Source organism: Notamacropus eugenii, chromosome 2, assembly GCF_028372415.1.
Source record: "Notamacropus eugenii isolate mMacEug1 chromosome 2, mMacEug1.pri_v2, whole genome shotgun sequence".
NCBI lineage: Eukaryota > Metazoa > Chordata > Mammalia > Diprotodontia > Macropodidae > Notamacropus > Notamacropus eugenii.
This window is the reverse complement of record NC_092873.1, coordinates 329,113,645-329,136,658: the sequence shown is the minus strand read 5'-3', so window position 1 is coordinate 329,136,658 and position 23,014 is coordinate 329,113,645. Positions and strand designations below refer to the sequence as shown.

Below are 23,014 nucleotides of genomic sequence, written 5' to 3'. Positions count from 1 at the left end.
TTTCTCATAGGAGATAAAGGCAGTTCAAACAATGAGCAAAAGAAAGCTGAAGAATCATGAAGATCTGATACTTTCAAAATGTAGAGGGGAACGCTCTGACACAAGCTTTACAAGAGTATTTCTTTCAATTACTTGAACAATTGGCCTAAGGCCTAAGATAATAACATAAGTTTAATGGAAGTTGGCCATACTTTAAGAAAAAAACAACATAAAAATACAAGCCTATGAATCAGACAAATTAAAGAGTGAGGATTCACTTTATAAAAAGTATTTTATGGTAATTGGGTGAACCAATGAAGAATCAGAACAATATATACAATGACTATAACGATGCAAATGAAAAGTTCACCAAAAAAACCCCAAACTCTGAATAACTGAAAAAATCAATAATTCCAAGAAAATGAATAATGAATGACACATACAGGAACATTGCAAAAATTGTTGAGTGTGCTCATTCTATCTATTGTTTTTGCTTAACTTTTTCTTTCTTACAAAGGAGAATTTAGTTTGAGATGAGGTAGATATTGAGAAATGAAAATTATATAAAAATAAAAGTTATCACTAAAGTTTTTTGAAAGACTGTGAGGCATTTTTAAGGAAATTTGGGGACTTACAGAATCATAGATTTAGAGCAGGAAGAGACCATAAGCACCCTAAAGAACAGAGCTATTATTTCACGAATAAGGAAGTGAAGTAGTTTCCATTGGATCCATTAGACTGTAAGTTTCTTGAGGTCAAGGATTGTCTTTTTCTTATTTTTATTCTTAGCAGCACTTAGCACAGTGCCTAGTATGAAGTAAATGCTTAATAAAAGTTTCATTGGATTGTACTGTATTTGGATTGGATTATACTATACTTGCCCAACATCACACAGATAGTCAGTGATAGAACTAGGACATAAGTTCAGCACTCTTTCCTCAGCACCAGCTTTAAATAAAGAAGAACCCATAATATATGTAGGCATCTAGGTGGTGCAGTGGTAGAAGCCTGGCCTGGAGCCAAAAAGACTCATCTTCCTGAGTTCAAATCTGATCTCAAACACTTACTGGCTATGTGACCCTGGCAAGTCACTTAACCTTGTCCGTTTCAGCTTCTCATCTGTCCAATGAGCTAGAGAAGGAAATGACAAACCACTCCAATATCTTTGCCAGGAAAACCCTACATGGGGTCAGTGGAGAGTCAGACACAACTAAAATGACCAAACAACAAAATAGCAAAACTAAGTGTTTATTAATCACTAAACATTAGAAAAAGGGAGAAGGCAGGAAAAAAAGTATAAAACTTAAACTTTAAGAGGCAAATTGTTTTCATCCAGATTAATAAGGTCAAACAAAGGAAGACTGAGTTCTCAGAAGAGTAAAATACAATTCAGACAGCACAGAATGGAATAAAAACCTCCAGACCCTTTTTTCAGAGCCAGGGTAAAAGAGAGGGAGCAGGGGAAGATACTTCTCCAAGAGAGAGCTGTCTCTGCCCCTCTCCACACACACACACACACAAACGTACAAATACGTTATCTGCCAGGTCAAAGTCTTTCCCTTTCACTGATTTGGTGTGTGGCATGTATCTTCACTGTAGGCAAACATGGCTTTTCACCTTTGAGACAGAATTGATAAGAGTTCCTAAAAAGACGACTGCAGAGTTAGGGAAGAACAGCCAAAAAGAGTGATGCGCCCAGTCTTAATAGTTTTACAAGATCCAGACAGCCAACCAGAAGAGGCTACCCCCACCAGTATGGTAGAGGAGGCAGACACCTCTATTAGGCTATCTAGACATGCTCCAAAGGACCCTCGAGGGTGGCTCCATCTTAGGAGAATTGGGCATGCCCAGAGAATCCCAGGTTACACATTTTCCCTTTATGAAACTTGCCATCCAAGCAAATAGGCCCATTGTACTTAATAGGAACAGAGCTAAATCTAACCCCTTTTCCCTCCCCAGAGACTAAGGTGGTGCAAAGTAGGGGAAGGAAGATCATGTCTTCTATGTGTTAGGGGAATAAACTTGTATGTTTGTGATTATACCTTCTGAAGTAAATATTTCCCTGTAAAAGCTAATCTGTTAGTAGCTAATAGAACTAGGGTGCAGGCAACTACACCTTACAAGTAAGAAAATCTTATCAGTGGGCGCTGTAGCCATTTGCAGAGAGCCTTGACACCCCCTAAATCTCTGTAAGAGTACTGGAGAACCCTGAGAATGAAAGAGTGAAAATGTAGTCTGTCTGGAATTCAGGTAGTGAGAGCCAGGGTAGCCTGCGTTACATAAGCAAAGTACATTGACCAGGGACCAATTAATACTTAGAGATTCATGGGGACTGTGAGTGACTAAAATCCATTTGGCCATGCTATATCGGGTGTCAAAATAGCACCCTGCTGAAAGCTGAGTGTAAGTAAAAGGGCTCCAGATGTTGAAAGTAGCCAGCCCCTTTTTACATCAAAATCCTCCCTTCAACAAAGAAAAGGACACTATCCAACAGCTAGAAGGCAAAGTCATCCTTCTTTTAGGATGTTTTCAAAATTCTATTATATTTTAGAAATTTAAACCTTAGCTCCAGAATTTTTTTAAAATAAATAGATGTATTTTTTGAAGGTGCACAATCACCAGGTGGTGATGGCAAATACAGCCAGCCCACTGAGCTATCCATCATTCACCAAATTAAGGATTGACTAGACACCCTCATACAACTTGTTTCTCTTTGTGCATCTCTCTCTCTGACTCTTTCTCTCTCCTTCTCCCTCCTTCACTCTCTCTCCTCTCTCTTTTCACCCCCTACCTCTCTTTCACCCTCTCTTTCACCCCTTCTCTCTCCTTCTCTCTCTTTCCCCCTCTCTCCTCTCTCTTTTCAACCCCTTTCCTTCTCTCTCTTTTACTCTCTCTCTCCTTTTCTCTTTTACCCTCTCTCCTTTCTTTTCACCCCCCTCCCTCTCTTTCAGCCTCTCTCTCTTTCACCCTCTCTCTCTACTCTCCACCTCCATCAGGATTTCCTAGAATGATCCCTTCTGCCACAGAGGAGCAGCTTCTCCTTTCAAGGGCTGGCCAGGTTTTCAGGGCAAAGGAAAGAGATGAACTCCTTTCAATTTATTCCACTACCATCTCAGATGAGATAATATTTGCAAATTACTTAGCACAATGCCTGTCTCTTTCTCCATCAAATAAACTAGCATGTCACTTAATGCTTGATTTCTTAAATCCCCAGCCAGAAATCTCACCCTGGCAACATTCACTGGGATTGTATGGGTATAAATCCCAATACTTTAAATCACCTTGTTTCCTGGGATTTGATCATCTCTCTTTCCCCAGTCTCATTGTTAGCATTCAAGTAAGCAGACAGGGCACCCATTCTAATGACTATTCATTTTTAATATATAGATACACATATATGGAGAAAATATTTAAAATAATGCAGTTTACAGAAATAGACATTTTAGAAGCAGCTATATAGTCAGCCACTACAAGTATGGGGGTGGGGGGAAAGGAGTTGAGGAGCATTGGCATCCATCTAATTCTCCATTTAGAGAGTAGGTAAAACAGAAAACACCATAGAGTCTCTGTGTCACCTCCTTCCACATGGGAAAGCAGCAGGGCCAGGGCCAGGGTGGGGGAAGGTCAAGAGTGATTACGGGACAAGTCTCACCATAACCCTCGGCCCACACACGGGTGATCATTGACCAATTCTTAGATTCTGCTCCTGGCTTCTCAGTGCCAATCGCTGTCAGTGGGGAGTAGCGATGCCTGAAGGTACTCAGCTCAACCAGGGATGACAGAGTTTGGGATATAGAGTCCTATTTGCTTTCCTTTTGACATATCTGCTAGGTCACAGCTTGTATGCCTTCCTGCTTACTTCTCTGTCTCTTGCATGCTCAGCTTTTTTGTTTTTTTAATGCTGGCCTCCTTCAAGTCAGGGTCATTTTTTAAAAAAATACTCTGGGTGGTTTGCCTTCCGGTAAAATCTGAGGTCCCTTGAAGCTTAGAGAGCACTGGAAAATGAACCCGCTCACCAGCAAGGACCTCTGCTGGGTCCCACTTGCACCCTTCCCCCACACTCCTATTCCATTCCCTGGCTCCATGTCCAATCCTTCATCAATCAACTCCAAGAAGGCTGACCTGTGAATTCATTGTCACTGTCCAGCATTCGTTGTCCAGCATTCCTAGGTCCATATCCCCCATTTTCAATAATTTCATACCAAAAAAAGAGCTAAATCATTTTTCTACAGTGGTCCTTGACAATTTAGAGATTTGGGGGGGGGGGGGATAAGGGAACAAGCATTTATGGAGCACCTACAGTGTGCATGCACTGTGCTCAATGCTTTACAAATATGATCTCATTTGATCATCACAACAACCCTGGAAGGAAGGTGCCATTATTATCTCCATTTTACAGCTGAGAAAATGGAGGCAAAAGGAGGTTAAGGGACTTGCCCAGGGTCACACATCTAACAAATGTCCAAGGTTGGATTTGAGCTCAGCTCTTCCAGACTTCAGGATCAGTTTTAGTTCCTGTGCCAAATAGACAACAAAAGAACCACTTCTCCCTGTGACTCCTATACAATGTTTTGAAAGAATATACTCACAACAATAATTAATAACAATAATTAACATTTATATAGCACCTACTATGTTCTCAGCACTGTGCTAAGTGTTGGAAATGAAAATATGAAAAAGAAAAATAGTCCCTACCCTCAAGGAGCTTATAGTCTAACACAAGATAACACACAAAAGGAAGTTAACTAGTAACTGTGAATGACTAAGCTATTTTGAGTAATATGACCATTCAGATCAACTATGAAGAGCTCATGAAGGAAAATGTTATCCACTTCCAGAGAAAAAAGGCATATGGAAACATGTATCATATGGTTATACACACACACACACACACACACACACACGTGCATGCACATGTATTTTTCTTCTTTTAATTTGTGAGATGAAGCAAGCATTTCCATGACATAATATAATAAAAAAGATAATTGCTCATTAAACTCCAAATCTATCATGTACAATTTGCTATTCCTTTTAAATATATAATAATGTCATCCTGTAAATTTCTTTTTTTTTCTTTTTCCTTTTTTTCTTCCCCTACCCCCTCACCCTGGCGTAGAGATGGCTACCCTAAACAAAAATAGTGTGTGTGTATATGTGTGTGTATATAAATATATGTGTGTATATGTATACATATACACACATATATGTGTATATAAATTATTCTATACATACTTCTACTTATTAGTTCTTTTTCTGGATGCAGATAGCATCTTTCCTCATATATCCTTTATTTTTAATTTGTGTATTTATATAAGTTAAAATAAATTATTCAATCAAAGTCATTCTTAGAACTATGTCTGTTACTGTATACAGTGTTCTCTTGTTTATGCTCACTTTATTCTTCATCATTAGTGCAAGTCTTTCTATGCTTTTCTAAGACCATTGAGCTCATCATTTCTTATAGCACTTATAACACAATATTATTCCATCACAGCCATACCCAACTTACATAACCATTCCCCAATTGATGGGGATCCCTGCAGTTTTCAGTTCTTTGCCACCACAAAGAGAGCTGCTATAAACGTTCCATTCACATCCACAATTATAGTTATTATTTGTGAATTTTCCTCTATCTTATTTTTGCTCATTATTTTCTTTCTCTGCTTCTCTTTTTACCCTATTCCTGTTACTTTATCTTCTTCCCCCCTCCATGCTCCCACTCTCCAGCCCACCAATCCCTCTACCAGTCCACCTCCCACTCTCTCCTCCCATCCTTCCAATCCCAATCCATACACCCCTCCAAAAATCCCTTCCCCATCTTTTCCCCCACCATCCCAAATATCACTCTACAGACTCCTCTAAAGAGTGCCTTCTCCACTTTTTCCCCCAGTTTTCTCAACTCTACTGTATCAGTAAGCACCTCAACATACACAACAGGACCTGCTATCACTGGTTCTTAGATCTGCATTCATAAAAGGAAAGGCAACTTTTGAGGAGTTAACAATCACTTTAATCAAGCACAGGTACCAGGGAAAATCAAAGTCAAAATTTCAGAGAAATCAAAAATCAACAGCGCTTTCAAACTGGTTGTCCATTAACATACATACATATTTACCAAAAAGGGAAGCACCAACGTCTGTGTTTTCAAAAAGCCAGGGAGGGGGCTGGGGTGCTGAGCAACTTCCCAGAGTCTCTTCTGGCACACATACCTTCTTCCAAAAACTAAGCTCCCAAAGTAAAACCTCACCCTCCGAGTATTTATACATTTTTTAGAGCCACAGAGTATAATAACCCTCTGACCCAGTGCCTCAATAGAAAAAACAGAAGGTACTTGGGACCTTCCTACAAAACAACTCCCCTAATCAAGCTTCCCACAATGGGTGGAAAAGATCCTCTCCAATCACATTATTCGATCAGAAGCACTTTTAGTAAAATAAAAACAGCGAAAGATCCTAATTTGATTGCCATTACATCTACATGTTCAAAAGACTTTCTGCATGCTTCCAGATATAGGATGCAGTGTTGGGCAGGAAGAAGGAAGAAAATTTGAAACTTAAAATGTAACAATTAATCAAAAATTTTAAAGGAAGTTAACAAGGAAGAAAGATACACAGACAGGGACTTGATGAATAAATCAAAGGGAGAATAGGAAATAAAGAGATGGCTGACCTGGGTGCCCTACTTAAATAGAAGTCCTGGGAGCTCCTCTCCCACCACCCATTCAGAAAGAGGAACCTCCAGGGCAGAAGATACTAATGAAACATGCATTCCAAGGTTGAAGTGATCTTGCAGGGTAATGAAGTTCCTGGGACATGATGGAGAAATCTGGAAGAATGCAGTCAGATGGGAAATGAACTGTCCTCCTAGGCCCCATTTCATCCAATGGGGAATGGACCAAAACTCTCTGGGAGATGGGCTACCCTATCCAGGCACCTGTGATGGGACTGTCTTCTGAATCTTGCATTTCTCCCGGAACCTCACACCCCCTGGGAATTCTCCCTAGGCACAATTCTGGTTTAACTTGGATGTTCCCAAATTATTTTCTAAAGAAAGTTGAAATCACTCTCTGGAAATCATAGGATGCTACATCTGAAAGGGCACTTGGAAGTCATCATTTTTTTTATTAAAGGGGCCATCCCTTGACTCACTTCTTTGAGACTTATTCACTGAATGGGTGTTACCTCACTCAAAGTGAGAACCTGAAAAGGCCTTAGCCTAAAACGACGAGGGAGCTCCCACTGTATCCTGGACCATCTCCAGTCATCCTGATGAATACCTGGCCCCTGGACCCAGATGACTCAGGAGGAGAAAGTGAGGCTGGAGACTTTGTAAATACCTCCCTCCCTCAAATCAAAGTCAACTGCAAGTATGTCATCATTTCCCTGAGGTCATGGTCCTCTTCAAAAATGAAGGACAGATACAATATAATAATTCAGTCCCCTTCATTTTACAGAGAAGGAAACTGAGTCCCATAGACATAAAGGTGCTCTGGGCAATGTAGCAGACATTCAAATCCAGGTCCTCTGACCCCAAATCCAGCATTCTCTCCAGTCTATCATCTGCTTCCCTCCCTCTCCAGGTCACGTAGAAAGTCAGTGATGGAACCAAGGTTTGAAAACAGCCAGGCCTCCTCACTCCACCACTCCAAGGCTGCTTCTTCCATTTTCATTGACAAGTCAGGTCTAGGCCTCCAAGGACTCTTTCACTGAACCTGCTAAAGTCACTGGGACCAACTGTTTTTAGTCTGGAAGAGAGATGTTATCCCCCCTCAAAAAAAAAGAAAAAAAATTGAGACAGGAAGATTATTTGCTTTTCTGAGGGCAAAAGGAAAGATGAAACCAATAAAGGTTCACTAGAACTGCTGTAGAATACCCTAACATTTTTCAAAGTAAAGTTTGAGCTCAAAGCTTCTGTTCCCTTTTCCTCTGATCAAAAATGAAGCATTTTCTGATGCTTTGACATTGATGTTTGCAGATAATGGAGAGACTCATGTATTTCAGTGAAATTAGTTCTTCATGATTTTCTGAAGATTCTAAGCTCATAAGAGCTTTGTCTTCATAGGCAAAGTAGAGAATTGAAGCAATAATCTAAATGATTTGGGAAACTAGAAAACGGACCCCCTGGACTGTCAGGGAGAGAAGGAGGTTGACGGCAAATAATTTAAGGATCATCAGGCTCCCTGAAAACTATGATCAAACAAACAAAAAATCCCAGAAAACACATTTCAAGAAATTCCAGATAAAAACTGCCTAGGTCCTTAGAAGAAGAATGAAAAATATTGTGGAAAAGTGGGGTAAAAAAATTTTTGCAATGTGAAAATATCAAGAATTGATTCATTACCACCTGAAAAAAAAACTCAGAATGAAAATAACAGCAAAATCATAGCTGAAATATAGAGCTTTCAAGTCAAACAGAAAAGTGTTAGAAACATGCAAAAAGGAAGTTCCAAAAAACTACAGTCCATTTCACACAAGACTATTCTGCCACTACATTAAATGACAGAAAATCTTTCCATACTACATTGAAAAAATGAAAACAAGAATAATTTATACAGCTAAATTGAATGTAAAGGGCTGGGCTGAGGATATTGTAAGAGGAATGAACATGTAATGGAATAGATGACTGAATCAATCCTAATGAAGTTACTGAAACTGGGTAGAATATTTTAAATACAAAAAAAAGAGTAAAAAAAAATGAAAAAGGTTAATATAGTTTTACCTTTGATCATTTGATAGGGTTTAAATGACAATGAATGGTGAAGTGCTTACATCCTAACAGTGGGAGGACAGACAAGGATTTCTTCAGAGTAACACTCTCTCAAGACTCATTGAGACAGCAAAGAAATATAAACATGAAGGGTGGTTTTATTCGGCTTTGTTGTTTTTTAAGGGAGGAAGAAAGGGGGAGGGAAAGAAATACAGGAGAAGGAAATGAAAAAGAAGAAGTAGGACTCAAACTTGGAGACAACCTGTGGCAAAGGGCTGACTTATAGATTGTGGTTGCCAGTTCTTTCCCTCTTTTCATAGGGATATTCAGAGGAAATCCTCAAGGATTCATCCTCAAGTATAGTGAATCTATATCCAAGCTGTCTTGACTACTAATAGAGGCATGAAGGCATATGAAGTTAGAATGCTGATGAGAAAATGGGAAGATCAAAATACTCCAGATTCTCCAAAATTTAAAAATTCCTCATCCTCAGACTAAGAGGTAAGGGCAGGGAAGGGACAGAAGCAGAGACCCAAAGTTAAAGCAGAGGCTTCTTCCCCCAAAGGGATTCTTTCTCAAGGGCTTTGGCTAGAACATATTTGCTCTACATTCTGGACTCCTCTTTCCCATTTGCTGTTGTTTGTCCTGCATTCTCAAAGAGGACCAATGACATCTTGAGTTGAAAGTGAATTGGATTTAAGTGAGGCAGATCTGTGCAAAGTCATCAGCCTCACTCTCTCCTCTAGGACCATGGGAGTCCAGTGGCAAAACATAAGTCAAGACAACTGGGATGGCCCAGTCCCTGAATTTATATATGGCCCAGAAGACACGATGAAGTCCCTTAGTCATTTGGAACAGACCTCCTATCTGCTAAAAAAGCCCTTATTCCTAAATGATTCTTTTTTCTAAGATACTACCTAAACTTATCATGAAGTTTCTTTCTTTTCCCATTTCCTTAACCTATAGCATTTCTTTGTTTTAGCTATAGTTTTCTTCTGTTTACCTATATCTCTAATCACACTTTCTAGATTGGTACTTTATACTAGCCTAGGCTCTACCCTTTCCTGCATTTTCACTCAAATCTCCAATCTTAGTTCCTAGATTGGCACTTTACTCAGCTAGTTCTAGATTAGCATGAATAATTAATTCCATGAAGTGGTCAAATTATTTGAATTCTTCCTCCATATTTCCATTGGGTTGGAACCAATTACCATTATAATTTCAAATAGTTCAGATTTTAATAGATACAATCACTTCTGGGGATTTGTGACTAGAACTAATCAGGGTACTAGTGATAGAACCTGATCTTTCTTGTATTTTTAAGTGGACCAAGCATACCCTGTTAGATCATGTCCCCTCTGAAATCTGTATGTTCTAGTTCTGAATGGGGTGGCTAGGATTTGGCCATGCTCTTCACCATACTCCCCATGTTCTGCTTCCATGTCCTGGTAACCCAACTTGGGTGTTGGCCTAAACCCCATCTTTGTCTTCTTCTTAACCAAATTATTAGCCAGGAATTCTATCTTGTGCTGTGGTCCTAAGAGGCCCCCAATTGAATGTCAGATATTATATTGGTCTCAAGCCTTTGGGAGGTTTACCTTCCCTGCACCTCCAAAAGGATAGGGTGCCCAGAGGTAGTGCTGCCACCTGTGAAAAGCTAACCCTGTCTTCTGGTATGGCTCTGAAAAGAATTCACGCTTAAGAACTCTTGCAAAGCCTCCCATTGTCCACACACTGCCCAATTCATCTCTCTGTGCAGTAACTGGTTAGAGGCTGACTCTCTCCCCCATTATACCCCTCTGACCCACTAGGGAAGAGATCCCATTGGATTCATTTATCCCATTTACCAAATGTCCCATTGCATTCTAAACTCCACCCCACCCTTAGTCCCTCCACAGACCTACTCAGAGACCTACTGGTGTTTACCAGAGGTTCACTGGCTTCTGATGTCCTCAGGCAGATTCCCTCTCTTTGGTTTCAAACTGCCTTGTTGTGCTGTGCTGTACTAGATGGAGGAGAACCTTACTATTCCCCTTTGGTTTTGTAGATCATTTTGCCCTCTGGTCATGCTCTAAATTTAAACAATTTCTATCTCTTCCCCTATAATCCTTTCCTTAATATATTCTATTATATCAGGAGTTCCTAACCTCTTTTTGTGTCATGGACCCTTTTGGCAATCTGGTAAAGCGGGTGAACCCTTTCTCAGAATAAGGTTTTTTGTTTAATTTCTTATTTAATGTTTAATTTGTTTAATGTAATGTTTAATTTCATAATTGAAGGAAAATACTAAGTTCCAATTAGAAGTTAGTGAAAATAATGATGTAATTAATCTCACCCATGGACCCCATGAAATCTATTCACAGACCTCTTAGGGGTATGTGGATACCAGATTAAGAACCCCTGCTCTACACATTAGTAACAATAGGACCAACCATATTAACAGTTGGATACAAAGTCCAAATTATTTCACATCCTTTGGAGACAAGATAATATTTGGAATCAGGGTAAGGGGCTAATTGTTTAATGGGATTCTGCTTCAAATGCTTATTCTTTCACCTCTTTTAAGGAGATCAAGAGTAAAGATTCTGTCCTGATATAAGCCAGTTAGTACTGGGAAAACAGAGCAGACTAGCATTAGTCATTAGTCATTTTCTCTGAGGAGAGGGTATTCCAGGTCTTCAGACTCACTAGTGTATTAGTCCCTGAGACTAAGTCTGTACTGAGGGAAGCTGTATTTTCTCATCAATGATTTGTGATTGATTTAATGGATTTTGGTGCATTTCAGATAATAAAAGTTTACATTTATGAAGCACTTTAGGGTTACAAAGCACTTTTCATCCATTAACTTAGATGATTTTCCCAACAGCCTTCTGAGGCAGGCAGGGTAGGTATAATTATCTCTACTTTATAAATTAGAAGACTAAGGTTTAGATAAGTTAAATCACTTGCCCATGATCACATAACTAATTAGTGAGCAAACTAGGGCCAACCTCTGGTGCCAGTATCCCAATCACACTACACTATTTCTGTGAGGAAATTCTGTGGCAATGTAGGTACAGCTATTTTTTGTGGCACAGGAACATAAACATTACTTGAGAACCTTTCATTTTGCCTCTAAGGACAAAACACCTAGAACAGTGTCTTGCACAGTATAAGTGCTCATTGGATTGGATTGGTTGTGGAAATCTTCTTTGCTCCCTAATCCTGTTACAAGAAATCAGGGCCTCTGAGTCCTGAAGGGGTGACTCTGGACATCAGGTCTAAAAACCCAATGAAACTCTGAACTACTTTCTATACCTCCTTTTCCTTATCAGTAAAACGAAGGTATTAGTCTAGATGGGAGTGGGGTGGTTCTTAACCGAGGGATGTGTGGCAAGGGTAAAAGGGGTCTGTGAACTTGAATGGGAAAAAAAATCTTTATTTTCACTAGCTTCTCATTGAAATTTGAGATTTCCTTTAATTATTTAAAAGCATGTAATAGGTTGCAAAATTCAGAGAAGGGGTTCATAGTTTTCACTATAATGAGAATAAGTCTGTTGCCTTGACAAACATGATTCCATTCTATTTTAAGCCTCCATTTTGTGACCAAGTAGTCATTTTATATATTTGTTTTCTATAACATGGTAAGGATTTAAGTAGTATAGTTTGCCAATGAAGTGTATACTCTCTAAATTTGGTAAACAATTACTAATGATGTGTGTGTTCCCCAGATTTGGTAAACTACTGGTGATGACATATGCCCCCCAAATCTGGGGAACAATTGCTAAACACTTGGTAAAGACTTTAGTTGTGACTGATAGTTTCCTATCCTCATTGGCTTAGGTGATCAATCAACAATCAGAACTTAAGTATGATGGGATAAATGCCATGGGATGGGATGGGATGAGATGGGATGGGATAACTAAAATATGAGACTCCAATCTTCAACCTGTATTTGGGTGAAACTGAAACAGGATCCTGCATTTCCCACACTTGAAACTCAAGCATACCTCATATTTGATTGAGGGTAGTACTGAATGATTAGCAGAAATAACAGATTTGCCAGGCAACTACCTTGAAGAAAGAGACACATGGCATTTTAGGCAAAGAGGGAACTTTGCCATGGAGTAACAAAATGAAACACTCTTAGTCATAAGCCCTAGAAAATCAGACTAGTGGTCTGCTCCTAATGGGGTTAATGTTTGTATTGTCTAACAGATAATATAAACTGTTTGCACATGTGATTAATAAAATTTGATTACTAACATTGAAAAGTGCAAGTCTGATCAGTGTTTTCGTTGGACTAGAAAGCACAAGTAATAGTGAATCAGTTTTCCAAGGGTACTGTGTGTCACATTTGCCAGTGTATCAAAGATTTCTATGATACATAAAAGATTAAGAAGCCCTGCAATAAATGATTCTATGAACCTATAATCATACATTTGGAAAAGAAATAAATAGATAATCATTTAGACCTGAGCTATACGATCAAATGATACCTGTCCTTTCCAGTCAATCCCACACATAATGGCACACAGAATTTCATATAAGGTACAGTAAGAAAATGAATGACAGATTCAAGGTTTTTGATTGCAACAAACTTATGGACTAAATAAATAGGAAAATAATAATAAACAACTTTATAAATCAAGGATTGAAGGAACACAGTTCCAAGTTTTAAAAATATAGAAGCATTGTTCCCCTCTGCCTCCACAACCACTTCTCCAACAAATTCAGGAGAGTTTCCCTAAAAGCAGTAAAAGCTCAATAGTATTCTGTCCCACAATTTCACCCCAGACTCAGTTTTTTCTACTTCCCCCACAGTAAGTATTCTCTTTCCCCTCTCTTTCTAAAGAGATTGCCTAATCTACCTGTTTTAGATTGGAGCTCTTAATCTTTTTTTGTGTTGATTCAAAGAAGTACTAGAGCCAATTCTAGCTCTTAGGCTCTCTTCTAGTTGTTAAATTTTAAATATCAACATTTAACAATATATGTTAAATGCTATCACAACATTATATGTTAAATAGCTAAATGATAAAGCATTTATACTGGAAATCAGCAAATCCTACAAATCAGAGCTTGAGTTTTTGTTTTCTTGATTGTCTAGAAATGATGGAGAAAATGTTAATAATACAGATTAAACTTAAAAGTGTGTTGTCCATTTTTTTTCCAGAGAAAAAATGTCCAATCTTTGCACACTGGAACAAAGAATACAAAGTAGAGCTACTGGTTGTCACCACATCCCATTAAGGATGGAGGAAAAGCTCCAAAGGAGCTTCCCAGTTCCCTCCCTCATGTTTTTTCCAGTTGCTAATCATCTACCAACACACTTCTGTGTTTCGTGGGTCCCCTTGGGGAGCCTAGTCAAACATTTGGACCCCTTTTCAGAACATTGTTTTCAAATGTGTAAAACAATGTATACGTGCATTATATGCATCTATATAGTATGACAAAGAAAATGAAATATGTTGAAATGAAAATGTAATATTTTCCCATTCAGATTTACAGATCTCCTGAAATCTATCCATGAACCCCTTGGAAGAGAAGGCATGGGCCCCCCCTCATTACAGCAACTTTCAAATATATAAAATAGTAGGCAGAGAAGGAAGAAGAAAGTTATGGGTGTAAAAAGGAAAGTAGAAAGAGGCAATAGCAAAGGGGAGCAGGGTGCAGATGTAACCTACTACCAACAACGTTCAGGGATAGCAGGTGGGAGTTCCTTCCTCATGACAGACCCCATCACAAAACAAACATAATTCCTAAGATAATGTCTAAAGCCCTTCTAGATCTAAATCCATCATTCTTCCAGTTTGAAATCTATGCTCTTTTTCCTTAGAGAATTTGGAATAATAATCATGACAACAACATAATAACTAACATTTATATAGCATCTACTATGTGCCAAGCACTGTGCTAAGCACTTTACAACTATTATTTCATTTGATTTTCACAACTATGATGAGAGGTAGGTGCTATTATTATCCCTATTTTACAGATGAGGTAACTGAGGCAAACAGCGGTTAAATAACTTGCACCAGGATCACACAGCCATTTGGAAGACAGACTGTATGTTCCAAGGAAGAACTCTTAAAAGAGATCCAAACAAACACAAATAAATATCCCTTAGTTAATCCAGCAATTAGATAACATTGCCTAGTGCCATATGCTAAGCTAGTAGAATGTGAGTTTGAGATCTTATATGCCTTAGTTGCTTAATAAAGCATTGTTGGATGGAATTTTTGGTTAGTTACTTTTCCCAGAATACCTAGGTACTTAGAAGTACTTTGCACATGTTTGAAAACTGATTTCTCCAGAGTCAGGGAAAGGGGGTTGAAACCTCCCTGGGAATTCTGAGAGTTGCAATCTAAACAAACCCAGAGTCTCTCAGAAGTCCTAAAAGAAACTAGGACTATTGCAATTTTTTTAACCAGGTAGCAGACTTTGGTGGCACCTGGAGGTTTCTAGGAAGATGAGGCAAATGAGGGAAGGTGTTTCAAACTAGTAGGAATGCTATGGTAGTCTGGTCCCTGAAGGCATTTCTTAATGTGAGTTCCAGCATTAAGAAATAATGAAGGGGTTCTTAAAGTCCAATCTTTGCACACTGGAACAAAGAATACAAAGTAGAGCTACTGGTTGTCACCACATCCCATTAAGGATGGAGGAAAAACTCCAAAGGAGCTTCCCAGCTCCCTCCCTCATGTTTTATATTATCTTTTTGACTATTTCTTGATTGTTTTTCATATAAATAACCATGATCAATCATTAATGCTTTGTATTACATGTCTATATATTCTGGGCCAGGAAGATGCAAAAGAAGGATGCCAGTAGCTAACTGAAAATGTGCAGAATTTAACCAGGTTGGAGATTCAAGCTTCCAACCCAAATTCTAGGATTTTTCAACTTTGAGATATCAACTCACATCTATTAGATTGACTCATATGACAGAAAAGGAAATGACAAATGCTGGTGGGTGTGACATTTAAAAAGTTCAAGAGACATAGTTTCTGGGGTAATTAATCATTTATTAATAATGCTAGCATTTTGTTAATAAAAGTAATGGTCATTTGGCTGCCTCTCTTTGAACAAAGATGACTCATGGTAGTGGGCTCACAGTTTATATGCCCTTGAAAGAGGGGGTTTTCCTGAGACTGGCAATCAACTCTGATTGTTTAACAATGAGAGAATTAATATTAAAATGACAGGAGAACCCACTCCAATGATGGACTAGGGGATGTAACCTTGAATATGTCATTTACTTCTAAATTTCCAAGCCTTGGGCAATCTAACCAAAGAATTCCCCAAACCAAACCTGAATAGAACACAAAGGGCAGGAATTCATCTAGATAAAATGGTTGGGCTTTGAACAAGGAAACAGGACAGAGTCAAGTGCAAGTCATATCATTTCTCTGATGTCATGGTCTTCTTCAAAAATAAAGGATGAACACAACCGGTGGGTAGACAGAGCTGCCTGAGTGGGGCCCAGGTAGCTGAGCAACAACTCATTCTCTCCCTTCTGTCTCCCTCTTCCCTTCCTTCTTCTCTCCAAAGGAAGGTAAATTTGGATGGCCAGAGGCTGCCCAGTTAACTTGGGGCATCTTTCTTCCTTCCTTCCTTCCTTCCTTCCTTCCTTCCTTCCTTCCTTCCTTCCTTCCTTCCTTCCTTCCTTCCTTCCTTCCTTCCTTCCTTCCTTCCTTCCTTCCTTCCTTTCTTTCTTTTCCAAAACCTTAAACCCAGTGCACTCTGAAGCCCATAGACTGGACAGTAATAGGTCCAGCCCAAGCTCCACTTAACGACTGTCCTCTGGACCCTCCTGACTTAAAGCGATTACCAGTAGTTACTGTTTCCTTCCAGCTTGATTTAGTTATTTTTTCTTTTGCTCATTAAAGAGACCATTCCCTGACTACTCCTTAAAGAGGCCTATTCACTGAATGGGCATTACCTCCCTCTCAGTGAGAACCTGAAAAGGCCTTAGCCTAAAAAGGCCAAGGTCTCCCACTGCATCCTGGGTTGTCTCCAGTCATCCTGCTATCTGGTCACTGGATCCAGATGACTCAGGAGGAGAAAGTGAAGCTGGTGACCTTGCCCAGCCCTCCCTCACTCAAAACAAAGTCAAGTGCAAGTCATGTCATCAGTTCTCTGATGTCATGGTCTTCTAAAATGAAGGATGAACACACACAAGGACAGAGAAAAAACCTGGATCTACTTTGCCAAGCACTTTAAAACTATTGTCTCATTTCATCCTCATAACAATCCTGAAAGGTAGGTCCTATTATTATCCCCATTTTACAGTTGAGGAAACTGAGGCAGACAGAGGTTAAGAAGTTTGCAAAGGGTCACACTTGTGTCTGAGGTCACATCTGAACTCAGATCTTTCTGACTTCAGGCTCAGCACTCTACCTACCATGCCATCTATCTGGCTTTAATTTAGAGGCTCCTAAAATATCAGAGATAGAAAAACCCAAATAAATCAGGACAATTCATCTCTAGGCTAAAGCTCAAAAGAACATAGTGTCGCCAGATTCAGATTGCTAGATTAAGGGAACCTCAGGAAAAATCTCCAGGCAAAATGTAGGCAGTAGAAGTGGAGACTAAAAGAAAGTCTTGTAATGGGCTGTCCAGTAAGAGGAAAAAGAATGCTTTTGGAAGAATCAACTCCCCTCCTTTTCTTACTGGGAGGAGGAGGAGGAGGAAGAGAAGGAAAAGAAGAGAAGGAGAAAATGAGGAGGAGGAGGAGGAAAAGGAAAAGAAAAAAAAGATCTCCAGTCAAACTTTGCTCCACCTAATATCTAATATGATAGTTACACCAATATGTAAGTTCAGACTCTGAAACTCAATTGCAAACTCTTAGAAAGATAAGTCCCAGGACTCTTTACATTACTAGTACTTCATGCAACATGAAAACCAGGTAAATGTTTGTCAATGGTCATAATTTAGTGGTATCTGCAAAACATTAAAGACTTAGAGGGTGACTTCTGGTACAGATCTGTTATAAAGGATTTGGGGGAAAAAATCAGACAGGATGAGGAGGCATGGAAGAATTGTAATTGGCAGTAATGGAGGGAACATTCACAGGGATGAAATAATGGGGAGAGGATTACATTTTACATAAATGTAAAAGGGCTTGCCTGAGCATACCTATATCTCCTACATAAATGTTGAAGGATCAGAAAGTTAAGGGAATAATCAAAAGTAAGGTTAGTCTGGGAAGGTTTCTTTGAAGAGATTAATTTACAGCCAGATTTCTAAAAAGGAACATAGATTGAAAGGAACTACAAGGCTCTTTCCCCAAGTGGGGGTAATGTTATTAGCAAAGCCATCTAATTAGGAAAGAAAATGTAGGGAGAAGTGGAAGGTGGGAAAAGAGTCAAAGGGTAATTGATAGCAAAGCTAAGCTGGGAAAAAATTCCAAGGATGTGTCACATTAATGAGATAGAACAGGAGGGGAGTGAGAGAAGGGAGGAGAAATTAATCAACAAACATTTATTAAGTGCCTACTATGTGTCAGGTACTGAGATTCCATCTCTCAGCTCTGGGCATTCTTTCTGAGAACCCTCTCCTTCCTCCACTCCAACTATTGACCTCCCTGACTTCCTCTAAGTCCCATCTAAAATAATATTTTTTACAGGAAGCATTCCCCAGCCTTAATTCTGGTGCCTTACTTCCGTTATTTCCTATTTATCCTAGATACAATTTGCTTTGTATCTATTTGTTTGCATGTCTCCTTCATTAGATTGTAAACTCCTTGGGGATAGGGTCTGTCTTTTGCCTCTTTTTGTATCCCCAGTGCCCAGCATATAATAGGTGCTTAATAAAAGGGGGTGACTGGGTGATTGATTGATTGAGCTAGTTGGGACAGCAGATAGAGAGCTAGATCTAGAGGAGCCAAGCAGAGCTGAGTTCAAATCCAACCTCACACATTTAGTAGCTGAATGACGCTGGGCAAGTCACTTCACCTCTGTTTGCCTTGAAAAATAGCACTTAGCTCCTAGGATTGTTGCAAGGATCAAATGAGACAATTGTAAAAGCATTTAGCACAGTGCCTGACATGTAGTAGACACCATATAAATGTTAATTATTATTACTAACAGGTGACTTAGGATGAAGTATAGCATTATAAAAGCCTGGATCTAAAACTAGAAGGTGACATCCAGCCATTGAGTTCAGCCTTCTCTTTTTTGCAGATAAGGAAACAGAGGTACAGACTTTTGCAATGACTCGTCCAAGGTCACACAATTATTATCACATGGGATTTTCTGTTTTCTGACTCCAGAGCTCCTTCCACTTAGTACACACAATAAAATCCTGTTTCAATGACAGCTGAGATTTCTGTCATTGAAAATAGGTGCATTTATCTTTTTTTTAAGCCTTGTTAAAAAGGGTTGTGACCCACCCTTCTGCATGTTGGGCCTTAAAGAGATGCCTGTTTTGTCTTCCCCTAGTTCTTGCTCTATCCCACTGGTCTGTCCCCTTGTCCTATATGAGGATCTCTTTGCAGACCATGAGCTATGTTGAAGAGACAAAGAAGTGTGTGTGCTGCAAGTGTGTGTATGGGGGTGGGGGTGAGAGGACGCTTTAGAATAGGGTAGAGGAGACAGTGTCCCTAGGGACAGAGGGGGGTGCTCTTTCGTTCCTTGCTCCCCGACTCGTCTCTAGGCAGCAACCAGACAAATACTGCCTGATTTCAGATGATTTGCCTAGCCCACGAAGTTGCTACATCTGTGAGGTTTCGTCTAGGGAAGCAGAATAGCGCTCCTCCCCTCCCGTTACCAAATTCCCCTCGCCCCCCACTACCACCACTCCTCCTGCCGGATCACCAGGAGAGAGGCTACGGTGAGTTGACTAGTTGTCTTTCAACTGTCACAAGCATAACAGGGGAGAGGGAAACAACAAGACTGACTGACAGTGACATAGATGAGGCACACCCCTCTCCCATGCTAGCTGCTAGGCTAAGACGAGGGCTGACTGTTTCACAGAATACATTTTCTCTCCTAGGCCCCCAGTGGAGCGTGGAGCGGCTGTCCAGCTCAGTAGGAGGGAGGTGGCTGATGGAAGGGCTGAGGAATAGGTTTTCTTTCAGGTCTGCTGTCAGCTCCCACTCCCTCCCTTTTCTCCGCTTTAATACAGTCAATGAACCAGAAGAGAAGAGTGAGTTTGAGGAGGGGAGAGGAGAGGAGAAACAATAATAATAAAACAGAGGAAGGAGATAAATCGAAACTCGTAAGGGGGAGGAGGTAATAGAGGAAGGCAGAGTGGAGAAGAAACCAGAGGAGAGGGGTAGGGATGGAAAGAAGGAGGGGAAACAGAGGACTATAGGGAAAGAAAAGAGAGAGGAGGGGAGGGAAAAAAGAGAAGAGGAGGGGAGAGAAGAGGAGGGGAGGGAAGAAAAGGAGAGGGGAGGAGCCCCCTGGCCGCCAGCAGTCAGCCAGCCCCGCACGACCAAGCCTTAGACTCTGAGCATCGGGAGTTTGAGCCCAAGCGCTTGGGGGCCGAGCTGGGAGGGGGCGGTGCTGGTGCCCGGGAGAAGGAGAACGGGAGGCAAACCACGCTGAGTTGGTCAAGGGTCCGGAGAGTCAGTCCTGCTGGACTCGGCCTCGAGGAGAAGAGCTTGCTCTCTGCCCTTTTCCCCAGGGCATCCCCGTGGCACCCCCACCCCTAAGCCTCATTCAGTGCCTTCCCCCGCACGACCTCCTAGCGCCAGGAGAGGGAGGCAGCGTTGCGGGGAGGGGGTTCGGGGCAGACTATGAGGCGCCCACCATGGTGCGATGCGACCGCGGGCTTCAGATGCTGCTGACCACCGCTGGAGCCTTCGCCGCCTTCTCCCTTATGGCTATCGCCATCGGCACCGACTACTGGCTCTACTCCAGCGCTCACATCTGCAACGGGACCAACCTGACCATGGACGAAGGCGGCCCGCCCCGCCAAGCAGCCCGAGGCGACCTCACGCACTCCGGCCTGTGGCGGGTCTGCTGCATCGAAGGTATGTCCTGCCCCGCCCCCCCTTGACACCCCTCTCCCGGGGACAGGGGTGGGGAGGCAGAGGGGCCACGAGGAGGCGAGGAGGAGAAGCAGCTGCCCCTTGAGCTCTAGGGAGGGATGAAAGAAGGGGTTGGATGGAGCGGCACACAAAGAGGATGGTGCCCTAAGTAAGCCAAGTCCCTTCGTTGTCCAGAGGTGGACCCACCTCTGCTCTCCCAGGTGCACCAAACCTCCCCAATTTCTATGCACCCTCCTTCCACCTATATGCGTCCCAGCTACCTTTCTTCCTACCCCCCCACCCCTGTCTCCCGACACCCTCCCCCCCCCAAACACACACACACATACACACACACACCAGCCAGAGGGCTCCCGACGTGGCCAAGTCGGGTGGTTCCGACTGAAGGGGTCGGGGTGAAGGCGAGAAGAAGGGGTGGGGTGGAACGAAGAAGAGAGGGAGGAAAAAGGGGAGGGGAGGAGGAAAAAGAGAAAGAGAAGGAGAAAAGGAGGGAGGGGGATAGGGGAAGGGGAGAAGGTTGCTTGGCAACCAGTGTCTGTGCAACTGCTATGGGAACGGGCAATCGTCGGGAGGGGCGGATGGGGACGAGGACGGGGGGCTGGGGAGGCTTGGGGCCTCCGGTCATTCTCTGCTCCAGCCGCTCCCTGGGGCGGGCTCCCGCGCTCCACGGTGCAGCCAAAGTGGGCAGCTAGGAGCTGTGCTGGCAGCCGCACAAGCGGCGGCTGCTCTGGTCTCCTCAGGGGCTGGTCGGGGTGCGGACCAGGTACTAACCACCGAGCCGCACATCTGCCGGAGTCCTTCGCCACTTCTCAGGGAAGGGTGGGAGCCCTCCGGGAGGCCGGAATGTGGGAGGCACGGACAGAACCCAGAATCGGCAAGCAATCGCTCCCTCCCCTTAGTCTCGTGGCGGGACCCAGGGACGTTGGGTGACGGTGACAGTGATGGTGGCGGTGGCCACGTCAACTCTCGCCGGCGGTATCAGAGAGCAGGCCTGCCAGGCGGGCCGAATTAGAGCGAGTAACCGTGTACCTAAACCCTGGAAAGCAGGAATTAGGAGTGTGTGTGGTCCGTTCTCTGCTTGGGACAGGGATTCTCCAGAAGTCAAAACGAATGCCTATCTCCCCTGAGGGCTGAGATGGAGGCTAGGGCTCGGGTGGCAAACAGCTGAATAAAATGGGGAAGAATGAGGTAGATGGAGAAGAATCCCCGGGTCACTCACCTGGTTCCTCCAATGTGCTAGCCGGCCTTCACTACCACGCAGTCACTGGACCAATGCAGCTGCAGCAACTTGAAAGAAACAGGTGGCTGTTTCCAAACAGCCTAGGACGGGACATCCTAGGAAAACATACAGAATGAAGCCGGCTCCCTCTACGAAGGACTGTGGCTTCATCGTGCCAGTTAGAAGTGCTTTAAATATCACCAGAGAGTATTTTGGAAGTCTCTCTAGTCTGTTTCAGAATCTATGAAATTATTTAGGAATTTCTTCAATCCACCTAATCTGAAATTCTCCCTGTAATTTAAGCAAGCCATTCAGTCTTTTAGAGTTGTGGGTTGATGGAAAGGTGGGGGAAATAGAAAAAGGAGTTTTACTGGAGAAGCAACTGTGTGACCTTGGTCAAGTCATTCTGTCTCTGTCTCTCCCTCTGTCTCAGTCTTTCTATGTATATGTGTCTCTCTTTGTCTCTCTCTGCCTCTCTCTGTCTCTGTGTATCCGTGTCTCTTTGTTCTCTCTCTCTCTCTCTCTCTCTCTCTCTCTCTCTCTCTCTCTCTCTCTCTCTCTCTCTCTCTCTCTCTCTCCCTCCCTCTCCCCTCTCTTTCTCTCTCTCACTTCTGTGTGTCTCTGACCGTCTCTTCTCTGTGTGTTTTTCTCTGTGTCTGTCCCTTTCTCTCTCTGCCTCTGTTCAACTTTCAATCTAGGGATCTATTATTAGGCAATCTAGTCTGGTAAATCCAATAAAAAAGAGACTGACATTGCAAAGTTCTTCTGTTTTCAACACACATTTATTAAAGCAGCCTAGCCCAGTGGTAAGAACAATGGATTTAGGGTTAACAGTGGGCTTTGAATTTCAGGCTCTGCCACTTAGACTTCTATGACCTCTGGTAAGTGACAATTTCTCTGAGCCTCAGTTTCCTCTTCAGCACAATGAGGAAGTTGGACTGTATGATCTCTGAGGTTCTTCCCAACTCTTTAATCTCTCATAAACCTACACAACAGAAGTGTTCAAGACACTAGATACTGTTTTCCTCTTTAAGGATGAGCTAGAGCTGTCAGTTCCAGCTTCTTCTGAATTCTTTGACTGAAATTATTTTCTCATCTCTAATCCTGTCATCTCCTACTCTTCTCCACCTACTTCTTTT

General features: G+C 41.8%; 1 protein-coding gene across 1 annotated transcript in view; it reads left to right on the top strand.

The window, feature by feature from the left end:
• Positions 1-19,515: 19,515 nt before the first annotated feature.
• The window catches only part of CACNG4 (calcium voltage-gated channel auxiliary subunit gamma 4), a 116,567-nt gene continuing 113,068 nt past the window's right edge, over positions 19,516-23,014 (top strand). The window contains exon 1 of the mRNA XM_072645472.1: positions 19,516-20,641. Coding sequence (XP_072501573.1) covers positions 20,419-20,641 — 223 coding nt within the window. The 5' untranslated portion in view covers positions 19,516-20,418. The remainder of the gene's footprint in view (positions 20,642-23,014) is intronic.